The 23,594-nt window shown below is 43.9% G+C and overlaps 1 protein-coding gene across 1 annotated transcript; it reads right to left on the bottom strand.

Moving 5' to 3' along the window:
* Positions 1 to 1,252: 1,252 nt before the first annotated feature.
* Positions 1,253 to 18,220, bottom strand: lmo4a (LIM domain only 4a). Its single transcript, XM_021601755.2, has 5 exons — positions 17,785 to 18,220; positions 9,136 to 9,384; positions 5,212 to 5,308; positions 4,645 to 4,803; positions 1,253 to 4,419 (listed from the first exon to the last, which is right to left on the bottom strand). Exons 2-5 carry the CDS (start codon positions 9,375 to 9,377, stop codon positions 4,411 to 4,413), a joined length of 507 nt encoding a protein of 168 aa, XP_021457430.2. The 5' UTR covers positions 9,378 to 9,384; positions 17,785 to 18,220; the 3' UTR covers positions 1,253 to 4,410.
* Between the last annotated feature and the right edge of the window lie 5,374 nt (positions 18,221 to 23,594).

The raw sequence follows: 23,594 nt of genomic DNA, 5'->3' as shown, positions 1-23,594 counted from the left end.
TTGAAAAGGAGGAGAGAGGAATCGAGGAAAGGCAATTGAGGAAGAGCAAGGTGTTCCATCTGTGTGCTGTGTGGCTGATAGTGAGCCTGCAGGCCTCACACTCTGCTGGTGGCATCACCTCTCTCACCTGGTCCCTGCGGTGAGGGGCAGGTCTATTGGACATCTGTCTTTCTCGCTCTGGCATCAGGTAAAAATATCTTCGCTGTTCCATTGCTTCCCTGTTTTTTTCTTTCTTCACACAACATGAGGTGACGAAACAATGCAATTACACCAATTTGCATGTGTTAATTTGATTCATTAGTGAATTGAGGAAAGAGAAAAAAAAGTGAACTTCACTTCTCTCGAGGAAGGAACATTGCACATTGCAAAACTGTGCACCTGAAAACTTTTCTTGTTCCAGCTCAGCTCAAAAAGAAAACTGTTCTTGTTCCAGTTCAGCTCAAAAAGAAAACTGTTCTTGTTCCAGCTCAGCTCAAAAAGAAAACTGTTCTTGTTCCAGCTCAGCTCAAAAAGAAAACTGTTCTTGTTCCAGCTCAGCTCAAAAAGAAAACTGTTCTTGTTCCAGTTCAGCTCAAAAAGAAAAGCTGTGCACCTGAAAACTGTTCTTGTTCCAGCTCAGCTCAAAAAGAAAACTGTTCTTGTTCCAGCTCAGCTCAAAAAGAAAACTGTTCTTGTTCCAGCTCAGCTCAAAAAGAAAACTGTTCTTGTTCCAGCTCAGCTCAAAAAGAAAACTGTTCTTGTTCCAGTTCAGCTCAAAAAGAAAAGCTGTGCACCTGAAAACTGTTCTTGTTCCAGCTCAGCTCAAAAAGAAAACTGTTCTTGTTCCAGCTCAGCTCAAAAAGAAAAGCTGTGCGGCATAGAAGCTATTTGAGAGACCCGTTAATTGGTTTTTGAATATGTTGAGCTAATTAGTTATATGCAGATTAGGCTTGATTGGTTTGAATGCAAAGTGTAACTTGCACCACAGAGGGGGATTGGTAGATTCCCTCCCCCCTTTTACTTATCAAGATATAGAGATAATTGCAATTAGGGTCATTTGCATACGTTAATGAATTTGTCTGATGCTTCTCAAAATCACAGACGTGGGATAAATAATTGATACCATATCAGCACTTCAGCACATGGGCTGGGGATGTCAAGCTGTCACCCTGCAGAAGGGTGTGGAGCTACAAATAAAACCTTGCCTTCACTGACTGACTGACAATTGCTACTCATTATCTCTGGCAGATATATTGAGTCAAAGAATTGCAAATCAGCAAAAAGTGTTTATTTATGGAATCCCCTGTGAATAAGATACCGATAATACAATTGCTTCAGTTTCTTGATCATTTTCAGTGTCTTTAAACCTAAACTGAACAGTTAAGAGAAATGTTCTGATAAGTTGTCCATGTATTTTGATCAAGCTACTGGATCAAATGGTCATTAGACTAGGTATACAAATGAAACATTGGGTGCCACATTGGTTAGAACAGGTATAGAGACGGATTGTGTGGCTGTTATCAGTATGCAATACTCCTACGTTTTAAAAATGAACTGATTTTAAAACATCCACACTGATCTAAAATGACTGGATAGGTACCTCCAATGCGATAACAGGTTCTACAATATGTCAGATAGGTGCTTCTGTAGGTGTTCTTATATATATTGGGTATATTGCTTTCTCTTACGTAGTTCTTTCAGATCAGGTTTATTCTGGTTATTATGATTGAACCCCACTTGTGTCTATGGAAGTATGGGAGTCTAATTAGAAACAAACTGAGGAATGCCCAAAATACCTTGACAAAAACGTTTTTTTTTTTTAAGATTTGAAACTCATGCTCAGGTTTGGATTATGTTTGAAGAACCCGAGGAATGTGTTCATCCTTTAAAACCATTCTACATCATTACCAAAGAAATGCTTTGAAATCCGGCCATTAAAACACTCATTGTTATTTTGAGTGTGAACCTAATTGGCTAACCCTAAAAGAGGAACTGCTGAGGCACCGACACACACCACAATGCTTATGGTAGAGTTTTCTCTGGGAACATTCATTTGAAAAGTCACAGCTGGCTACTTCAGTGTTTTTTTTCTGTCTTCTTTGTAGGCCTATTGCATGTTTGGTTTTAATTTCTCTCTGTAGAAAAGTCACGGAATAAGAAATAAAAGAAGATCATAAAAGCTGACTGTGATTTCTAGGCCAAAGGTACCTACCTATAAGATGGAAGTTTAATTAGCTAATTAAATAAACAAGATCTGGGGGGGGGGGTTTCATGTAGAGGCCCTATACCCTACTATATGTAGAGGCCCTATACCCTACTATATGTAGAGGCCCTATACCCTACTATATGTAGAGGCCCTATACCCTACTATATGTAGAGGCCCTATACCCTACTATATGTAGAGGCCCTATACCCTACTATATGTAGAGGCCCTATACCCTACTATATGTAGAGGCCCTATACCCTACTATATGTAGAGGCCCTATACCCTAACTTCCAAGTAAAGAACTCAACAAAGAAGTGAAAATGTCAAATTCATACGCAGTGAAAAAAAGAAAAGTTATATGGAGTTATAGGTAAGAGAAAAAGGGTTGGCTTATTTATTTCAGTTTGTTGTTGCATTGTGAGCACTGTAAAGTCAACAGCTGGACTGCTCTACTCAGCACCCACAGGAAAGGGGTCCCTCCCTTTTAATTAGGCCAGCTCACCAGATTAGGCCTCATTAGACTCCGGCACAGGACTTCAGCTAAAGCCTTGGCCTCCAGCGTATCCCACTTTAATTGCTTCTGTAATGGCCCCAGCTCAAGCCTTTGAAATTCCATTCCTGAGGGTAATCGGCCATGTTTGTCTGAGTCCGGGAGCTTTACCTTTCGGTGTGAAAGCGCTATTTGTCACACCTCGCTACACACGCGCACACAAACGGCAGGTAAATATTATCCAAACACTCATTACAGACACGACACAGGTGACTGGCAATATTATGATTATTATAGTTATTTAGAAAGTACTTTTTTTCTCCATATAGATGTTTTAGGCCACACAAAGACGCAATTCAACCATAGACCACAATACAATAATAGCACTAGAAAAGGTATGTACAGTTATTACATCTCTCCATCCCAATGCCGCTCTCCTCTTCCCTCAACCTGGGTCGTGTTCATTAGGTACCAAACGGAAAAAAAAGGCCTGAAACAGCGAGGGACTACATGGCCTCTCCAATAACAAACACTTATTTCTGCTTTCTATCTACAGTGAGCCCTACTCAACACGACCCTGGTTATATGTGGACCAGTTCAACTTTGACCTTGTCCTCTTCCACCACCACATAACAACAATACATTAAGACGTATAGAGCACTGCTGCAAAGTCATGTTGGAATAACAATTCTCACCGGCCAAATTTTTTAAACAACAATTACAAATGCATATTTGTATGTTCCCATAAACAGGAGTACATTTACTAACCCCAGGAACCATCTTCACCTGAAAACATAACTAAATATCGAAGACAATCGAGAAACACAAGGCAACCACTCGCAGTACAAAATAATCATGGGACTAAAAGGTATGTTTTGATGAATATTCTACAGGCATTCTTCATTTAGTACACAGAGAGTATATTTTTGAAAGTAGACGAGACATCCAGGCAGGTGTATTTGATCATTCCTCGTTCGGCCTAACTCGACAGTTCGAGTGAGCCAATGAGAGTTCAGGAATGAGAGTTCAGGAACGTCAAGGGGGCAAAAGCTACGGTCGCATAGCACTACAACCAAAGTATTTCCTGTTTCCCTCAATCCGACACATGAAAGGGCCTAGAGTCTGAGCTCAGAGAGTGTGTGTCTGTGTATTCATGTGGCGATCTTGTTTTGAACACACTCTTCGTGTTTCGGGAGTCATTAAACTGTAGCTTGGTTGAAACAGCTCCGGACGAGAACCAGTTTATATTTATTGGTCTGTGGCATCTCCCTCTCCCTGTAGTTTTGTGCTGGCTAGGGAAAGGTGCTACATCAAGGATGGTCCATCACTGGAAATGCCATAGTCCTCTCAGGGCATTACAAGTCAGTCTTATGCAAGTCAGTCACCAATGGACTTACCGAAAACAGACACTGGTTTGACAGTATAAATCATCCTCTTCCATCATCAACAGTCTTTCCCTCCTCCACATCTTTCCCTTGAAGCAGGAGACTTCAATTATGTCAAGGTTGAGAACATTATTCTCTATGACCAGAATAAACATTATTTTGGGGGAAATGCCGTGTTACTGGGAAAGCTAATGGGACACTGGCAGCAGTATCTGGAGTACGGATATCGGAATATCTGAAGGATGGGATGGATGGTGCAGGACAAACTTATGGGTGGAAAAGGAAGAAGAGCAGGAGGAGGAGGAGGCGGGGGAGGAGAAGGCACACGTTGCTTTGTCACCCATTCTTCTTCAGCAGACCTGAGATCAGGAGAAAGAGGTGATTATTGGCACACATTGATTATGCATAAATACAAGACTACAAGAACAAAGACAGCAAGAAGACCACAGTCCAACACCACTTTGAACAGCATTTCTAAAAAAAAGCACTCTTGGAGATGTCAGAATCCACATTCATTAATTAAATCACATGGATTGGACTATCAACCAAGGGCTGTGCGGTTCTATCAGAACTCATCCCTTCACCTTCTGGTCGGGCATCATGCCGTTCCCCTGCAGCGAGGTCAGGTGACTGCTGAGCAGGGCGCCCCCTGGCCGGTCGTGCTCACAGAAGATGGTGCCATTGACATAGTGGAAGCGGTCGCCCGGCACCAGCCGGTTTCTACAGGTGGCACAGGTGAAACACTGCAGAGAGCGAGGGACATGAGGAACTTTAAGAAAGAGCAACAGAAGCATGGGTTTCTCGCTGAGTCATATTGCTGTGTTATAAAGGGCCTCTGTGGCTTCTGTTGGCATCCCACTGGGCTAAGACGTCAATTCAACGACTAGTTTTGATTTACATTTGGTTGAGTTGTCAACTAATGTGAATTAAACCCAAAACAATCCCCATCATTGGATTTTGGTTAAAAGGTGAAAAAAATCTGAAATGCCCTTACGTTGATGACTTTTTGCAAATCCAATCAGTTTCCCACGTTGACTCAACATCATCACATACATTTTTTTGTTGTTGTTATGAAGTGGAAACAACGTTGATTCAACCAGTTTTTGCCCAGTGGAATGAGTCTTTTACTTTTAGGCTGAAGTTCTTCTTACCTTGAGGTGGTACACATTGCCCTGTGCCCGCATCACCATCTCACTGGCAGGGATGGACTGGCCACAAGCGCTGCATGCCCCGCTGTGCCCGAACAGCCTGTGGATGAACAACCCGTGTCAGACCACTGCAACCACTCACACCACAAACACTTCAACACATTACCCCTCAGACCAAGTCACACCTCATTTTCACAATGAAAGCAATGCTGTTGTTCAGCACCACACTTCTTATATCTGATTCTGAATCAGCTCACCCTTTGCCAATCCTAAATAGAAATATCTCGAGCAATAAAAGGAAATACGTCCCAGACCAGTGGTTGAAGTCATGAATAAAGTCAAGCATAGGTCTAGATTCTAATACAGGGCTGTCAAACTCGTTCCATGGAAGGCCTAGTGTCTGCAGGTTTTTCCTGTTTTTCCTTTTCAAGACTTAGACAACCAGGTGAGGGTAGTTCCTTACTAACTAGCAACCTTATTTCATCAATCAAGTACAAGGGAGGAGTGAAAACCCGCTGACACTCAGCCCTCGATGGAATGAGTTTGACACGTGTTCCAGCAGGACTGAAAGGGAGGGATGCAGCATTGAATAGTGTTGGTGGTGATGCTGAGACATGTGACTCAGGTCTTATGAGTGCTCAGCCGGCGGCCACAGATTCCATGTGGGGTTTGAGCTGCAGATGAAGTCCGTGACAGGCTACTGGGAGAGCCAGGAAGTATGTTACAGCTGATACTGGTGAAGAACCCTGATGAAGGGCTTTTTCTCCACAAGTCACAGATGACCTTCTGTAGATGCTGGTGATGTCATTGTTTGGTGTAAAGTGTAAGACAAAGACTACGGTCCACTACATTCCTTTAGGTGAAGCAGACATTGCGTTGCCGATGTCGAACAGTTAGCCTCATTGTTAGAGCATGACCAGGTAAGTCCATTTTGTGAAACTTCCACACCACATTTGGTAGACTACCCAGAGCACATTAGCCCATCCCTCAGAGAGCCTAGTGTGTAGACAGTTCAACTGTTCAGTCTCAATAGAAAGCCTCTCAACCGCTCTCACCTTTATTACACCCCCTCCTTGTGACACCTACCAGACTGGTTTGGCTGCTATACCCCCCCCCCCTCCGGTTCCCTATCAGTGTCCCAGCTCTGACTGCACACTGTAATGAATTTTTGATCTTAATCCAAACAGTAATTTAATAAGCGAGCGCCCGAGAGGAACCCTGTTCTCCCTAATTAAGGCTCCCTCTCTCTCTCTCCCTCCCCTCTCTCTCTCCCCCCTCTCTGCCTGTATCGGACTCAGCGGCACAGCGCCACTCGGCAATGAGAGCCTTGCCCTTTTCCACTAACTGTATTATACATTTGATAAGCTTCGTACTGAGTCCCGTTCTGCATTAGAAATATCTGCGAGGATGGACCTTGAGCGTACATGGACACAAGGTGCTGCACTATGTTAGACCATCGTTTACATGGACACAAGGTGCTGCACTATGTTAGACCATCGTTTACATGGACACAAGGTGCTGCACTATGTTAGACCATCGTTTACATGGACACAAGGTGCTGCACTATGTTAGACCATCGTTTACATGGACACAAGGTGCTGCACTATGTTAGACCATCGTTTACATGGACACAAGGTGCTGCACTATGTTAGACCATCGTTTACATGGACACAAGGTGCTGCACTATGTTAGACCATCGTTTACATGGACACAAGGTGCTGCACTATGTTAGACCATCGTTTACATGGACACAAGGTGCTGCACTATGTTAGACCATCGTTTACATGGACACAAGGTGCTGCACTATGTTAGACCATCGTTTACATGGACACAAGGTGCTGCACTATGTTAGACCATCGTTTACATGGACACAAGGTGCTGCACTATGTTAGACCATCGTTTACATGGACACAAGGTGCTGCACTATGTTAGACCATCGTTTACATGGACACAAGGTGCTGCACTATGTTAGACCATCGTTTACATGGACACAAGGTGCTGCACTATGTTAGACCATCGTTTACATGGACACAAGGTGCTGCACTATGTTAGACCATCGTTTACATGGACACAAGGTGCTGCACTATGTTAGACCATCGTTTACATGGACACAAGGTGCTGCACTATGTTAGACCATCGTTTACATGGACACAAGGTGCTGCACTATGTTAGACCATCGTTTACATGGACACAAGGTGCTGCACTATGTTAGACCATCGTTTACATGGACACAAGGTGCTGCACTATGTTAGACCATCGTTTACATGGACACAAGGTGCTGCACTATGTTAGACCATCGTTTACATGGACACAAGGTGCTGCACTATGTTAGACCATCGTTTACATGGACACAAGGTGCTGCACTATGTTAGACCATCGTTTACATGGACACAAGGTGCTGCACTATGTTAGACCATCGTTTACATGGACACAAGGTGCTGCACTATGTTAGACCATCGTTAGGCAGCAGTGCATAAGTACCATATACCCCTTAAAAAATATGAATGGTGTCATTCCATATTGATGACTAATTAACAGCGCACTTTTTGGGGCAAAAACACCTTTATATTTTTTCTTGTGCAATTCCCATTTATTCATGCTGGTTGCAACCATTGTAATGAGGAGTTATTAGAGTCAAGGTGATTTTATGCAATACATAGCTAGTAGACCTACATTCAATTTGCAACCATACATCTTTCAGTAGATCACATTGTAGGGAAGTAGAAGTGTGCTATTTATTCTGGTGGGAGTGGCTTTAAATCCTCTGTATTCTTAGTGAGCTGATGTACAGTGCCCAGTGTCTCTGCTCTACCCAGCAGGCCTCCCTTCGTGCGGGCGTTCTTGGGCTGTGTGGGTTTCCAGACTGCGCCGGATCTGCCCCAGTGTTTGCCCTGGAGAGCACCAGTGCCTGAGAAGTGCCAACGCAGGCACACACACACAATCCCAGTCTGTGTTGGACCAGCCAGCCTCTCGCTCACTCTCTCTCTCACACACACATAGTCCAGACTGGGCAAGACATTATTAAGGCAAACAGTGTAGGAGCAATGCTGTGGTGATGGAATTGGCTAATGTGCAGTCTTTTCCCGGTTTCCCCTCATCTTACGCAACTCCTTAGGTTTTGTCATTAAAATGTGCAAAAAGTAGTGAAAGACAGAGTTGGTCATGTCTTGAGAGGATAGAGTAGCTGTCAGAATCTCCTTGTTCCCCCAGACCCACACCCAACCCTGCTGTGAGCATATACCTCTTTCATAACAGCCTCCGGTTTCTGATATCCTGCCACACCCTACCTGACCGCATTCACACCTAAACACCTGGTGCCTTTATGCGTGCATAGAACAAACAGAGAGAAAAGGACTTGACAAATTCCTCCACTTTTCCAACTGCTTTCAGAGCTGTCTGTGCTTGTCTGACCTAGCATTAACAGACTCATCAGGCGGGATCAGTTGTGGAAAGTGGATTTCCGTTGCACTCCGTCACTATTAACTCCTTATTGAAGGAGAAGCTCACTAAAATTGACTTTAGGTTGTAGGCTAACCATCTCTCAGCTGTTTTAGTTATCTTCAATGATTTTTCACCTGGGCTGTGTTGAATATTTAAAACACTTTAATTTAACTTTGTCAACATAGCCCAGGTCCAAAATAGTTGCTGTTACCTAAAACATTTGAGAGACCGTTAGCTTACAACCTATGGTAATTTCAGACTATATAACATAGGCAAATCATTTCCCCATGTACTTCCCCTTTCCCCACCCCTATGTCACCGTAGTATGGTAGCTTCCAATCAAATATTTTTCCTCCATCTGCATGACCAATATGGAGGCAGACACTACACCTGCCTACAAGACGGTGAGGTGGAGCCATTATCGTGCTGCATCCACCCCCACCCAGAGTCCTTTCTGATTTGAATGCTGCCTTCCCTGAAGCTCACCTGATGTAGTCGTTCTTGCAGAGGATCATGCCCCCTTTGCTGTAGCAGGTGGTGCCAATCTCGCCCAGCTGGGCGTGGCAGCAGGAGCACTTGAGGCAGCGCGTGTGCCAGTAGCGCTCCATGGAGAAGAGCAGGAAGCGGTCGGCGATGCGCCCACCACAGCCCGCGCATGACCTGCCTGCCGAGCCACCGCCGCCCCCTGTCACCGCCACGGCTGATGCCTCCACCCGGCTGTTCACCATGGTTGGCCTGGAGAGAAGAAGGGGGGGGTGAGAGATATAATGTCACCCTGAGTAAGGATGATAACAACAAGGGTGGGCGAATGGAAAAGTGTCTATTCAGCAGTACGAGAATGTTTGAGCTTAACATGGAGAGATGGAATGATATTTCTGTTTTAAAGACATTAACAGTCTAGGAAATAACACCACTGACACCTTTATTAACAGGCTTTATTTCAACTTAGGGTATTTGGTAGATGTTTACCACAGCTTCTACATTCTATTCCGGAAACCCACGGAACATTCAGGAAATCAAGCTTCCTCTCGGTCATCCCCGTTATCATGGTTATCCTAAATACATCTGTGCCATACCGTACTTTACAGCCATCTGGAACGTACCATACTGTACACCCACTTGGAACGTACCATACTGTACACCCACCTGGAACGTACCATACTGTACCCCCACCTGGAACGTACCATACTGTACACCCACTTGGAATGTACCATTCTGTACCCCCACTTGGAACGTACCATACTGTACACCCACCTGGAACGTACCATACTGTACACCCACCTGGAACGTACCATACTGTACACCCACCTGGAACGTACCATACTGTACACCCACCTGGAACGTACCATACTGTACACCCACCTGGAACGTACCATACTGTACACCCACCTGGAACGTACCATACTGTACACCCACTTGGAACGTACCATACTGTACACCCACTTGGAACGTACCATACTGTACACCCACCTGGAACGTACCATACTGTACACCCACTTGGAAAATACCATACTGTACACCCACCTGGAACGTACCATACTGTACACCCACCTGGAACGTACCATACTGTACACCCACTTGGAACGTACCATACTGTACACCCACCCGGAACGTACCATACTGTACACCCACTTGGAACGTACCATACTGTACACCCACCCGGAACGTACCATACTGTACACCCACTTGGAACGTACCATACTGTAAACCCACTTGGAACGTACCATACTGTACACCCACCTGGAACGTACCATACTGTACACCCACCTGGAACGTACCATACTGTACACCCACTTGGAACGTACCATACTGTAAACTCACTTGGAACGTACCATACTGTACACACCAGGGGTAGGTAACTGGATTCAGCTGTAGGCCGATTTTTGTCAGAGCAGATTGTCGGGGGACCGAAACATAATTATAATAATTTGTACACTGTAAATGAACCACAACCAAGCCCCAAAAGAGATTGTATTTGAAAATAACATAATTTAATACCTTAATTAAATTGCGACACGATCACATACATCTTGCTGGTGATTTTAGTATTTTTTGGACAAAAACTAAAATCCCCCCAAAAAACAAATATTATGACTTTGAGGAGGGTCAAAGAAAATAAAAAATACTTGTGGGCCGGTTTTGGCCGTGGTCCGAACTGTACTGTACATCGACCTGGATTGTCCCAACTGTACTGTACATCGACCTGGATTGTCCGAACTGTACTGTACATCTACCTGGAATGTCCCAACTGTACTGTACATCTACCTGGAATGTCCCAACTGTACTGTACATCTACCTGGAATGTCCCAACTGTACTGTACATCTACCTGGAATGTCCCAACTGTACTGTACATCTACCTGGAATGTCCCAACTGTACTGTACATCTACCTGGAATGTCCCAACTGTACTGTACATCTACCTGGATTGTCCCAACTGTACTGTACATCGACCTGGATTGTCCGAACTGTACTGTACATCGACCTGGATTGTCCCAACTGTACTGTACATCCACCTGGAATGTCCCAACTGTACTGTACATCCACCTGGAATGTCCCAACTGTACTGTACATCTACCTGGAATGTCCCAACTGTACTGTACATCTACCTGGAATGTCCCAACTGTACTGTACATCTACCTGGAATGTCCCAACTGTACTGTACATCTACCTGGAATGTCCCAACTGTACTGTACATCTACCTGGAATGTCCCAACTGTACTGTACATCTACCTGGAATGTCCCAACTGTACTGTACTGTACTACCTGGAATGTCCCAACTGTACTGTACATCCACCTGGAATGTCCCAACTGTACTGTACATCTACCTGGAATGTCCCAACTGTACTGTACATCTACCTGGAATGTCCCAACTGTACTGTACATCTACCTGGAATGTCCCAACTCTACTGTACATCTACCTGGAATGTCCCAACTGTACTGTACATCCACCTGGAATGTCCCAACTGTACATCTACCTGGAATGTCCCAACTGTACATCTACCTGGAATGTCCCAACTGTACATCTACCTGGAATGTCCCAACTGTACTGTACATCTACCTGGAATGTCCCAACTGTACATCTACCTGGAATGTCCCAACTGTACATCTACCTGGAATGTCCCAACTGTACTGTACATCTACCTGGAATGTCCCAACTGTACATCTACCTGGAATGTCCCAACTGTACATCTACCTGGAATGTCCCAACTGTACTGTACATCTACCTGGAATGTCCCAACTGTACATCTACCTGGAATGTCCCAACTGTACATCTACCTGGAATGTCCCAACTGTACTGTACATCCACCTGGAATGTCCCAACTCTACTGTACATCTACCTGGAATGTCCCAACTGTACTGTACATCCACCTGGAATGTCCCAACTGTACTGTACATCCACCTGGAATGTCCCAACTCGACTGTACATCTACCTGGAATGTCCCAACTGTACTGTACATCTACCTGGAATGTCCCAACTGTACTGTACATCCACCTGGAATGTCCCAACTGTACTGTACATCCACCTGGAATGTCCCAACTGTACTGTACATCTACCTGGAATGTCCCAACTGTACTGTACATCTACCTGGAATGTCCCAACTGTACTGTACATCCACCTGGAATGTCCCAACTGTACATCTACCTGGAATGTCCCAACTGTACTGTACATCTACCTGGATTGTCCCAACTGTACTGTACATCCACCTGGAATGTCCCAACTGTACTGTACATCTACCTGGAATGTCCCAACTGTACTGTACATCCACCTGGAATGTCCCAACTGTACATCTACCTGGAATGTCCCAACTGTACTGTACATCTACCTGGAATGTCCCAACTCTACTGTACATCTACCTGGAATGTCCCAACTGTACTGTACATCCACCTGGAATGTCCCAACTGTACTGTACATCTACCTGGATTGTCCCAACTGTACTGTACATCTACCTGGATTGTCCCAACTGTACTGTACATCTACCTTGAATGTCCCAACTGTACTGTACATCCACCTGGAATGTCCCAACTGTACTGTACATCCACCTGGAATGTCCCAACTCTACTGTACATCTACCTGGAATGTCCCAACTGTACTGTATATCTACCTGGAATGTCCCAACTGTACTGTACATCCACCTGGAATGTCCCAACTGTACTGTACATCTACCTGGAACGTGGGTGACGAGGAGAGAGAAGCCCCACAGACAGGAAAGAGCGAGGCCTCGGATTCCCAAATGTGAGTTTTGGCACGGTAACCAATCGGTTGGCTCTGGGATTCGTTGGCAAAGAGAGCTTAGGCCTATTCATTTAAGGGATATGGCGGGGGGGGTACAGTTTCCTGAAAAATATGCGCCTCAGAGGCGACTGGCACCCTGGAAAGCAGCCGTCCCACGACAACCTCCACACAAACCTCTTCTTACTAACCAAAGCCGCACTGTCTTTGAGCCGGCTGCAAATATAACCTCTCATTGCAACTTGATAATGTGTCCCAGAAGAGAGGTCTTTGATGTTGCAGAGTCCTGCTCATTGAATAATGTTGTTGGGTCTTCTGTGTTGTTGGGTTGCACTGGGTGAGTAGACTAGTTGACAGAGGTTTTTTGAGTGATTACAAAAACTTTCGTTAGGGTTACGGAGTTGACATTCCGGTATACCAGTATATAAACCTTCTTGTGGTGTAACGGAGATGACATATGGAGTCCCATATCCTTTGAGACACCAGACAACCAATGGTAATCTACATGATGTCTCCACATTCCAAGTGTGCCGTTATCAGTTCATTTCTACTGTATATCCGAACTTCCCACTTTTACGTTTCAAAACTGAACTGATTTCATGCACAGCTGGGGATAATATTGCTTTCAAATCACACTAACAAGAACCATACCAGCGCGCAACTCAGCAATGAGTCAGCCATTGCTTTTCACCAGCTTCATGATTCATAATTATGGCCAACAACACTAAATAATTGCAGCGACGGATTTCATTTTCCAAATTAACAACAGCGTCCTAATTTGTCCTCCAGTGCTTCTAATTTAAATGAGGGCATGTTTTGCTTTACGAGTGCCCTTCCCACAAGACATTTCAGTCCGCCGCTGGTCCACCACAGTTATGCACTCTCTGCTTCGGACACCTGGCTCCAATCAAGGAGAGCTGAGCTCCATAAGAGAGGCCTAGGGCGACGCTGGACTGACCCCAACAAAGTGCCTTCACATGGGGCACCAACCCTGCATCTCAGGACCCATACAGAGGAACACGACAAAGAGCTGAGGGACCAAACCCTGGCGGTAAAGCTTTTTCCACAGTGCTACTCTGCAGTATCTAGTTCAATAGATGCATGTGCTACGTTCACTACAGACTCTTTACATGTAGCTGCTGTAACCAACCCATCTATTGACATTTGGACAGTTGAGATATTTTTTACATAGGTCAGCACTTGACTTATCACAGGCCTATCAGTACGTGCACACACACGGACACACACACACACACACACACAGACACACACACAGACACAGACACAGACACACACAGACACACAATATCAATCCGATCGTGAATATCAGCACAAGACATTTCTCCGTTTGATTGATGACGTTACGCTAAGCTGTTTCCACAAGCCCCTTTTAAAAAGGCCGCTGTCAATTTCTCTGTGGCTTTGAGAGTCCCTGAACCAGGCAAGGCTGTTGGAAGAAAGGGGGAAAGCTTATACTGTTGCCTTAAATCCAAGGTATTGTATGAGGGGGAAAGAGGGCTTGGCGTATGCATGTGGGGGATTGCCTGCCATCTGGGACTCTATCACGTTATTTCCTCTAGCTGTTCTTCCACCGAGGTCAAGAGGCAACAGACAAGAGATGCCCTGGGGAGTTCAAAGGTCATCCACAGAGCTGCTCTGATTGGGGATGTCAATCGGGGGTCGCGGAGGGCCAAGTTACCACAGGAAGGCAGTGTGACCCCTTCCTGGAAGGGGGCCATCCCGGGGCACATTTCAGCCTTTACCAGTCGGTTTGAAATGCCAGCTGGCAATGTGCTGTCTCAGAGTCAGGGTCAAAGGCAACCCTGACAAACTGGAGACCAGAGGCAGCAACTTGAGAACATTTTTTTTCAAAAATACCTGGGGGCAACAACATTGTTTTCCAATTTACTCCTCGCAATGGGTCCCACAGCTGCATCATAGGATGTGGAATTGAAATCAAATTGAAATGAAAACACTCGATGCCAGATTTGTTCGGGCAATGTGGGGCATCATAGTTGAGGGGATGGACTATCCCACCTAAGGAACAGTAAGGGAAACATTTAACAGTACTGTGCAGGGGGGCAGAACCTTCTGCAACTATCATAATGGCATATAGCTATAAACCATTATGCAATTAGTGCAATGAGGTCATTGTGTATGATGAATACACAGCTTGTCTAGTGAATTTACAGTTTGGAACACAAGACACCTTACATGGCCCATTTCTGCTTGCTGCTTTGCAGTCCGTTTCCTGTGTTCAGAGCCAGACGCCTCGGGCAGTGAATTACCAGCGTGAAATCAATTACTATACCCCGAAATACAAGAGCCTCCACCCTCGTGAAATAAAAAGAGGAATTCTGGTCAAATCTAGGAACAGAGGCGCCAATGTGACCTCCATTTCTCTTCCTCTCTCTCATAGCTCTCATAGACATGCACTTGAGTAGGAGCTATACCCTGTTTTTCTCTTTTAAAAGAAGGACTGGATAGTGTCTATATGGTATGGAAACATTTCCTCTTGACTACAATATGTCAACAAGTTCTAAGCCTCAATGCTTTTTCTGGCCATCTGGCAATTTGCCTGTAGAACCAGTTAGTCTCCCTTGACTCCAAACAGATCATAACATGTACCGTAAAGCCACGGCAGACCAAGTACAACCCAAGTGGAGAAGAGGCTAACCTTAAATGAATGATTATTTCCCTGTTTGTTTGGCTTCCTACTGAAGTCTCAGAAGAACTGCTGCAGTGCAGCCACGTGAAAGTCTCAAATGGGTGCAGAAATACTACTCGCTTTTTTTGCATTCCTCACCGTACCTGCGACAAGTTGTGGCAGCACAGCGAATGCAATCACACAGCCACACACCTGCAGAAGCCTCAGCCGTAAGCGAAGACGAGCCAAAATAACCTCACAAAAAAAACTCACTGATCTCATGAAAATGCAAATCCTACATTTAATCATCTTTCGCAGCACACGGCAAACTCTGAGACAATACCTGAGCCATGCCCTGGGGAATGTCATCAGCATCAGAGGGGGAGCCAGTGAAATTTCAATGCAGAGCAAGCCCCAACAATTACATTACCCTAAAAGGGACTTAGACAAGCTTATCCCCCCGCTGAACACAGTAGACACCCACCTATTTTGGAGGGCGCAAGGACTTAGTGTTCCTTCTTATCAACACCCTGCAGAACTTTGGTGAACGCCATATCTTCATAACGCTGATTTGTAACCAAAGCCTATCGCTAAAAACAAGCTAGGGCATTTCTCCTGGCAAAGGAGCATATTGGCTTTCTAAATACAAAGAGAAAAGGGGGTTAGGAAAGTCTATGCAAGCCAGATAGATGAACGAGCGGCACACAATGAGGACAAAGTTTAGAGGGGGTGACGGAAAGAGTTATTTTTGTTGAGATGAGTTTTGGAGACCGCCCGAGTCTGTCCTTGACTAGGCTACTACTTACGCTCCTTCCATTGATAAACTGGAGTCCTTGTTGAGTGATAAGAGTCTGTGGGCTCTGATTTGTAATAAGCTCGGTCTCCGCTGCTGCGTTTAATGATAAATGAATGATCAGGCAAAACAAAGGTTAGCGAGGAGGAGAGACAGCTGTGTTCCGCTCTAGTAATAGACTGATTGATGAAATAACCATTAAAAACAGAGGCTAATGAGGAGGAACACAATACCTTGGCTGTCTGAGGACAGACTGATGGATTGCATGTGGTTTCGGGTTGACAGAGCAAATAATGGTTCACTCGCCATTAACCAATTGCATTTGGCTCTTCTTCATTGAAATACTCACTTGTTGGTGATAAATACATTGTCAGCTCCCAATCATTTAGTCTTCTTGTATTGTTATGCTTCTTTTGGATAGGAACCTACATAGATAGCATAGGCCTAATAGGCTGCATTTACACAGGCATCCCAATTCAGATTTATTGCCCAATTATAAGCAAAAGAGCGGATCTGATTTGTCTAAAAGACCAATTAGCGGGGAAAAAAGTCCGAATTGGGCTGCCTGTGTAAATGCAGGCTTATAACCTTATTTTTTCAACATATGGTGAATACTAAACTGTGTTTTTATAAGACCTCTAGGTATTTTTAGGCTTGGGCATAGTTTCTTTATCTTGTTGATGTGCATCAACAAGTCCCATATCTCACCAAAGTGGCTCGGATCAAATTTCACATTACACCAGTCACTTTGTAGAGAAGTATTGCTCCCTGTGCCTTTGGTAAACCTACACTAATTAAAACCTGTCAAAGCCCAACGCCCATCCCCCCCCCCCCCCCCAGTTTAAATTAACAAATAACCCCGCTCACACAAGCAAGGGGAAGTCGTTTGTAATTAAAATAAATAAGCCTGACTGCACCATTAACAGCCACTATAAATAGTACAAATAGTACAGTGAGCAATGGTCAGGCCCGCTTGGCACCAAGGCAGATTAGCAATATATCCTTCTCTTTTAATAATGCGCTCAGGGGCCATAACTACACGCATCGCTGTTTCATTAAAACGGGTCTCTTTTAATTAACACTACGGCCGGCGCACAACTCCCCATTGTACCAGGGCTGCCTTGATGCAGAGAGCAGAGATGCAGTCAAGATACCGACGAAGACCCCCCCCCCCAACAACAAAAGCATGGACGAACGGTTAAGAAATGTGTGCTATGATAAGGGGTAAAAGTAAGTCATGTTTCACCACTGGATAGTCAGAGGGAAATGTTGAATCACGGACGAATAGCTTGCGCTCAATAATTGTTCGAACATGACAGACAGAAAAGGGGACCAACATTTTCTGCCAATAATACCCTACCGTTCATTACTGTGTAATTACACATCTATTAGGCTGAAACTTTAAACGATATGGGACTATTGTTAACAAATGTGTGGAAAAATGTGACGCGCTGCGGTGCTCACCTTGCCGTCGTGGTAGTTTAGGTGAAGTAACCGCGAGGAAATGATCACGATGGTGGTGCGCGCTACCACGAGACGTGCGCAACTTCAACCAAGTCGTGGACTGCGGCTTGCAATGGTAAATTGTTGCCGTTCTCAAGATGTAACAACTTCAAACGGTTGTTATATATTCCGATTGGAGAGCTTGCAAACTAGTCCAGAAGTAGTCTAGGCTAAATCTTCCTCTTCTTGTTTCCTTATTTTATACTGCGTTGGTCGACTTCATTGATTTCCTATAGACATCTGAAACAGTAAACTTGGTGATGAAGTAATTCTCTCATATCAGATAGTCACAGCTCGGCTAAAGGAATTTGGTTCTTAGTTCTTGTTCATGGACATACAACGCTACTATTTGTGAGAGGAAAGGCGGCTACTCCAGTTCAAAGCCAAGAGGGAATACACATTTAAATCACTCCTCCTATGACGCGTCGAGGTTCAGCCCCCGCAGCCATTGAACAGCAAGGGGGGTGTGGCATTTGACATAATGATGGATGTCTGTTTAAGGAACTTTTGCCTATTTGTGGCTGTTTTAAATAGGCCATAATCACCACCGCTGAACAATGTTGAAAAAGCAATTCATTAATCCTTAACCCAGCCCCCAACCTCCCTAAGGCAGAAGACGTCCTGTTCCAATTTCTTTTAGGACTGCGCTGACTCAGGCATAACTGGACAGTGACCCTTTCTTAACTAATGAAACGCCTTATACTGTACTAGCCTAGCCTGTATGCCTACAGTTACAATTAATACATTCACATTTTGGCCATTAGCAGACGGTCTTATCCTAAAGCAATGTTTTACTTACGGTATGTTTATTTGCGGTAGCTATAGCAATGAATAGAATAGAATATCACATTTAGTAGCTTATTATATCTATATTATTCATTTACCAGTGCAGAAATCACAAGTATGTTTTAAATATATATATATATATATATATATATATATATATATATATATATATATATATATATATATATATATACGTGTGTGTCTATAAATATTATTATTATTTGATTGATCATTTTATGTTTGACACGGATGAACAATCCAATAATAATGAGGACAATTGACTTTGTTTCCCATGCCTACAGAGAACTGCTTCGATTGAAGTGAGAGTGAGGTAGTGAGAAAATGAAATGCACCGGGAGGTATTGTGAGTGCCAGTGGTGCTAAACGCTGGGCAACTCACTCAACATCAGGAACAACATCTGGCCGAGAGAAAGAGACAATTACCTTTGTGTGGTAAACTCTAGTTTCACTCGACAATCAAAACAGCAGCATCATTTAACAATTACAGCATGGAGTGTATGGGTAATCAACGCATTCTCTTTGAATTGCACCCCCCATTATTGGTTAGTGAGATGAATTTTGGCATAACACGTGCGTGCTGCACATGTAGTGCTCTGAACTTTGGCGCAGGACATGTAGTGATGTGTGCATGTAGTGACATGTAGGCATGGTCAGCCTACATGTCACTACAATTTGGTTGTGCATCAGCAGTGTTCCTTAAGTTATGGTTATGTCAGTCAATGACAGTCACTCAATGACATTTTTTAGGTTGTTAAGTTAGTCTAGCCAGCTATCTAAACGTGCAGTAATCATGGCCACATTACCATCCGGGCATAAAGGGCACGTACCCAGGGGGCCCTGACCTCTAGGGGGCCCTGACCTCTAGGGGGCCCTGACCTCTAGTGGGCCCTGCCCTCCAGGGGGCCCTGACCTCTAGGGGGCCCTGACCTCCAGGGGGCCCTGACCCCCATCATTTTGTTAGCCACTCTCACTCAGATATAATTTTAACATGGCATGAGTCATGGAAAAATGTGTAGAATCAGGATATTAGCTTTAAAACTGCTAAAAATCTCTAGCTTTTTGGGCCCCCAAAAGGTTAGAGCCGGCTCTGCTTGTAGGACTTCATTGCTAAGAACAATGTGGGATTCAACTGGAACGAATAGCGGGTCCTGTGTGGACCCCTGTCAGCGCCTTTAATTATGTGGTTATTTATATACCTGCTCCTTCTCCTGGCCTAACTAAAGCCCGTGCCACAGCCATACATCACAACACCTGCAGAGGCACGTAACAACTACAGCAAATGTTTACTTTCTGTGAGAGTCCAGCTTGGGGACCACGCGTCCGAATGGTTATTTGGTTGTGTGTTATTTTTATAGGCTTATTAACCACATTTGCGAATGCGTCCAATTCTCAATATGCCTTTTGTCAATTTAAACATAGCGGTGCGCAATTATACACAGACTTTCAATTGACCAAGGGCTTAAACAGCTATTTTTATTTGATTTATTTCACCTTTATTTAACCAGGTAGGCAAGTTGAGAACAAGTTCTCATTTACAATTGCGACCTGGCCAAGATAAAGCAAAGCAGTTCGACACATACAACAACACAGAGTTACACATGGAGAAAAACAAACATACAGTCAATAATACAGTAGAAAAATAAGTCTATATACAATGTGAGCAAGTGAGGTGAGATAAGGGCAAAGGGCAAAGGCAAAAAACAGAACAAAAAGGCCATGGTGGCGAAGTAAATACAATATAGCAAGTAAAACACTGGAATGGTAGATTTGCAGTGGAAGAATGTGCAAGGTAGAGATATAAATAATGGGGTGCAAAGGAGCAAAATAAATAAATGAATAAATACAGTAGGGGGGGAGGTAGTTGTTTGGGCTAAATTATAGATGGGCTATGTACAGGTGCAGTAATCTGTGAGGTGCTTTGACAGCTGGTGCTTAAAGCTAGTGAGGGAGATAAGTGTTTCCAGTTTCAGAGATTTTTGTAGTTCGTTCCAGTCATTGGCAGCAGAGAAATGGAAGGAGAGGCGGCCAAAGGAAGAATTGGTTTTGGGGGTGACCAGAGATATACCTGCTGGAGCGCGTGCTACAGGTGGGTGCTATGTTGGTTGTCCCTTGATCAAATATACTGTACCTTATGATGATTGTGACACACTGTACACTCACTTGGCTATGGATTAGTTATTATTCTTGTGTTTAAAATGATTTCCCCTCAATTGATCATTTTGTTTTATTGTGCTGATAATAACTCCGTGGACATTTTTATGGTGACTCTGGAGGATGAGCATAGTTATTAACATTTTCATTTCATAGCTTAATCCAAACATTTTTCTTCACACCAATTACCAGTTCATAAACTAACTCAGGTTTAGCTCTGTCGAGAGTCAGTCATTTGTATTGGGCGACACCTTGTGGATATATTGAATTCAAAGAGGTTTTATTGGCATGGGAAACATATTTACGTTGCCAAAGCAAGGCATAGAGATCTCACAAGTACTCCTCCTAATTCAGCAATCCGATGACAAGATATAACATGTCAAATATTATACTAGCTCAATCACACAATCGAACACGTCTACAGTAAACATGTTGTCCCTCATGAATTATGTAGCGCTCCTCCTTGTCAACTAGTGAAGATTTTTCCAACGTATGTTGTGTAGAGTTATGAGAGAGAGAGAGAAAAATGAATTAAGTTTTTGCACTCCTCATAAGCAGTAGTCCTCCATAGGAATGGGGAATTTTGCGGTATTTTAATGTAAGGTTTTGAGGACAATATTGCATCCATTTAAGTAGTTATTTGTTGTAATGGGGACAGGAACATAAGTACTCCCTGAAATATAAAAAAATGTTTGTATGTTTGTGTGTGTATATCGGGGACTTGCTTCCATTCAGCCACAAGAGCATTAGTGAGGCCGGGCACTGATGTTGGGCGATTAGGCCTGGCTCTCGCAGTCTGCGTTCCAATTCATCCCAAAGGCGTCAGATGGGGTTGAGGTCAGGGCTCTGTGTAGGACAGTCAAGTTGTTCGACACCGATCTTGACAAACCATTTCTGTATGGACCTTGCTTCGTGCACGGGGGAATTGTCATACTGAAACAGGAAAGGGTCTTCCCCAAACTTTTGCCTCAAAGTTGGAAGCACAGAATCATCAATCATGTCATTGTATGGTAGCATTAATATTTCCTTTCACTGGAACAAGGGGCATAGCCCGAACCATGAAAAACAGCCCCAGACCATAATTCCTTCTCCACCAAACTTTGCAGTTGGCACTATGCATTCGGGCAGGTAGTGTTCTCCTGGCATCCGCCAAACCCAGATTCGTCCGTCGGACAGCCAGATGGTGAAGTGTGATTCATCACTCCAGAGAACGTGTTTCCACTGATCCAGAGTCCAATGTCGGAGAGCTTTACACCACTCCAGCCGTCACTTGGCATGGTGATCTTAGGGTTGTGTGTGGCTGCTGGGCCATGGAAACACATTTCATGAAGCTCTTGATGAACACTTCTTGTGGTATATAGATATACATGTATATACAATTATTAGACAAATTGTTTTCCTCAGGATTCATTTTATTGTTTAACAAACACAATGCTCTCAGTCAATCCAAAATGTTATTGAACCTCAAGCCTGAATGTTTAACAAAATAAAAGTGAGTTTAGTCTTTCTCAGGAGAATATTTAAGTGTGCATAAGTATTAGGCAACTATTAGTGTGCAGAATTATTAGGCAACTAAATGTAAAAAAAAAAAAACATTCTCCCAACTCACTTGTTTATTCTAAATTTTTGTTGAGTAAGTGTAACCAATAAGTAACACAAAATGACAATTAAATAACATATTTGGCCTTTCAAAAAATATTCAGGGACCATTATAGCCACCCTTCTTTTCAATAACTGACATGAGCCTTCCATCCATGGAGTCTGTTTCTTGATCTGTTCAACCACAGCCTCCAAAATATTGTTCAAATAGGTGTATTGTCTTCCCTCTCTGTAAATATCACATTTGAGAAGGGCCCACAAGTTATCAATAGGATTTAAGTCAGGCGAGGAAGGGGGCCAGGACATTATTCGGGCATCTTTGAGGCCCTTGCTGGCTAGCCAAGCAGTGGAGTACTTGGATGCATGTGATGGAGCATTGTCCTGCATAAAGATCATGGCCTTCCTGAATGCTGAGGACTTCTTCCTGTACCACTGCTTGAAGAAAGTATATTCCAGAAACTAGCAGTAGGTTTGGGAGTTGAGTTTCAGTCCATCTTCAACCTGAAAAGGTCCAACAACCTCATCCTTAATGATAGCAGCCCATACGAGTACCCCTCCTCCACCTTGCTGGCTCCTGACTCAAAGTGGTGCCCTGTGTCCATTACTGATCCAACCACGGGCCCATCCATCTGGTCCATCAAGAGTCACACTCATTTCATCTGTCCATAAAATCTTTGAAAAATCTGTCTTCAGGTATTTCTTTGCCCAATCTTGACGCTTCAACTTGTGAATCTTATTCAGTGGTGGTGGTGTTTCAGCCTTCTTGACCTTGGCCATGTCTCTGAACACTTGACACCTTGTACTTCTGGACTCTCCAGGTAGGTAGCAGTTCTGGAATATGGTGCCACTGGAGGATAATGGGTTCCTGGTAGCTTGATGTTTAATTCTTCTCAGTTCTGGAATATGGTGCCACTGGAGGATAATGGGTTCCTGGTAGCTTGACATTTAATCATTCTCAGTTCTGGAATATGGTGCCACTGGAGGATAATGGGTTCCTGGTAGTTTGATGTTTAATTCTTCTCAGTTCTGGAATATGGTGCCACTGGAGGATAATGGGTTCCAGGTAGGTTGATGTTTAATTCTTCTCAGTTCTGGAATATGGTGCCACTGGAGGATAATGGGTTCCTGGTAGCTTGACATTTAATCATTCTCAAGTCTTTTGCAGTTCATTTGTACCTTTTCTTCTCCATGTGTTTTTTGTGCCCCAGTTGACT

The sequence above is a fragment of the Oncorhynchus mykiss genome, chromosome 5 (assembly GCF_013265735.2).
Source record: "Oncorhynchus mykiss isolate Arlee chromosome 5, USDA_OmykA_1.1, whole genome shotgun sequence".
In the NCBI taxonomy this organism is placed as follows: Eukaryota; Metazoa; Chordata; class Actinopteri; order Salmoniformes; family Salmonidae; genus Oncorhynchus; species Oncorhynchus mykiss.
This window is presented reverse-complemented; position numbering and strand designations above follow the sequence as displayed.

Excerpts from the sequence above, each read along its gene's own strand:
- lmo4a (XM_021601755.2), bottom strand. The coding sequence starts at position 9,377 with ATGGTGAACAGCCGGGTGGAGGCATCAGCCGTGGCGGTGACAGGGGGC. Across the intron at positions 5,309-9,135 it reads TGCAAGAACGACTACATCAG|GCTGTTCGGGCACAGCGGGG; the intron begins GTGAGCTTCAGG and ends GTTCATCCACAG. Across the intron at positions 4,804-5,211 it reads GCAATGTGTACCACCTCAAG|TGTTTCACCTGTGCCACCTG; the intron begins GTAAGAAGAACT and ends CGCTCTCTGCAG.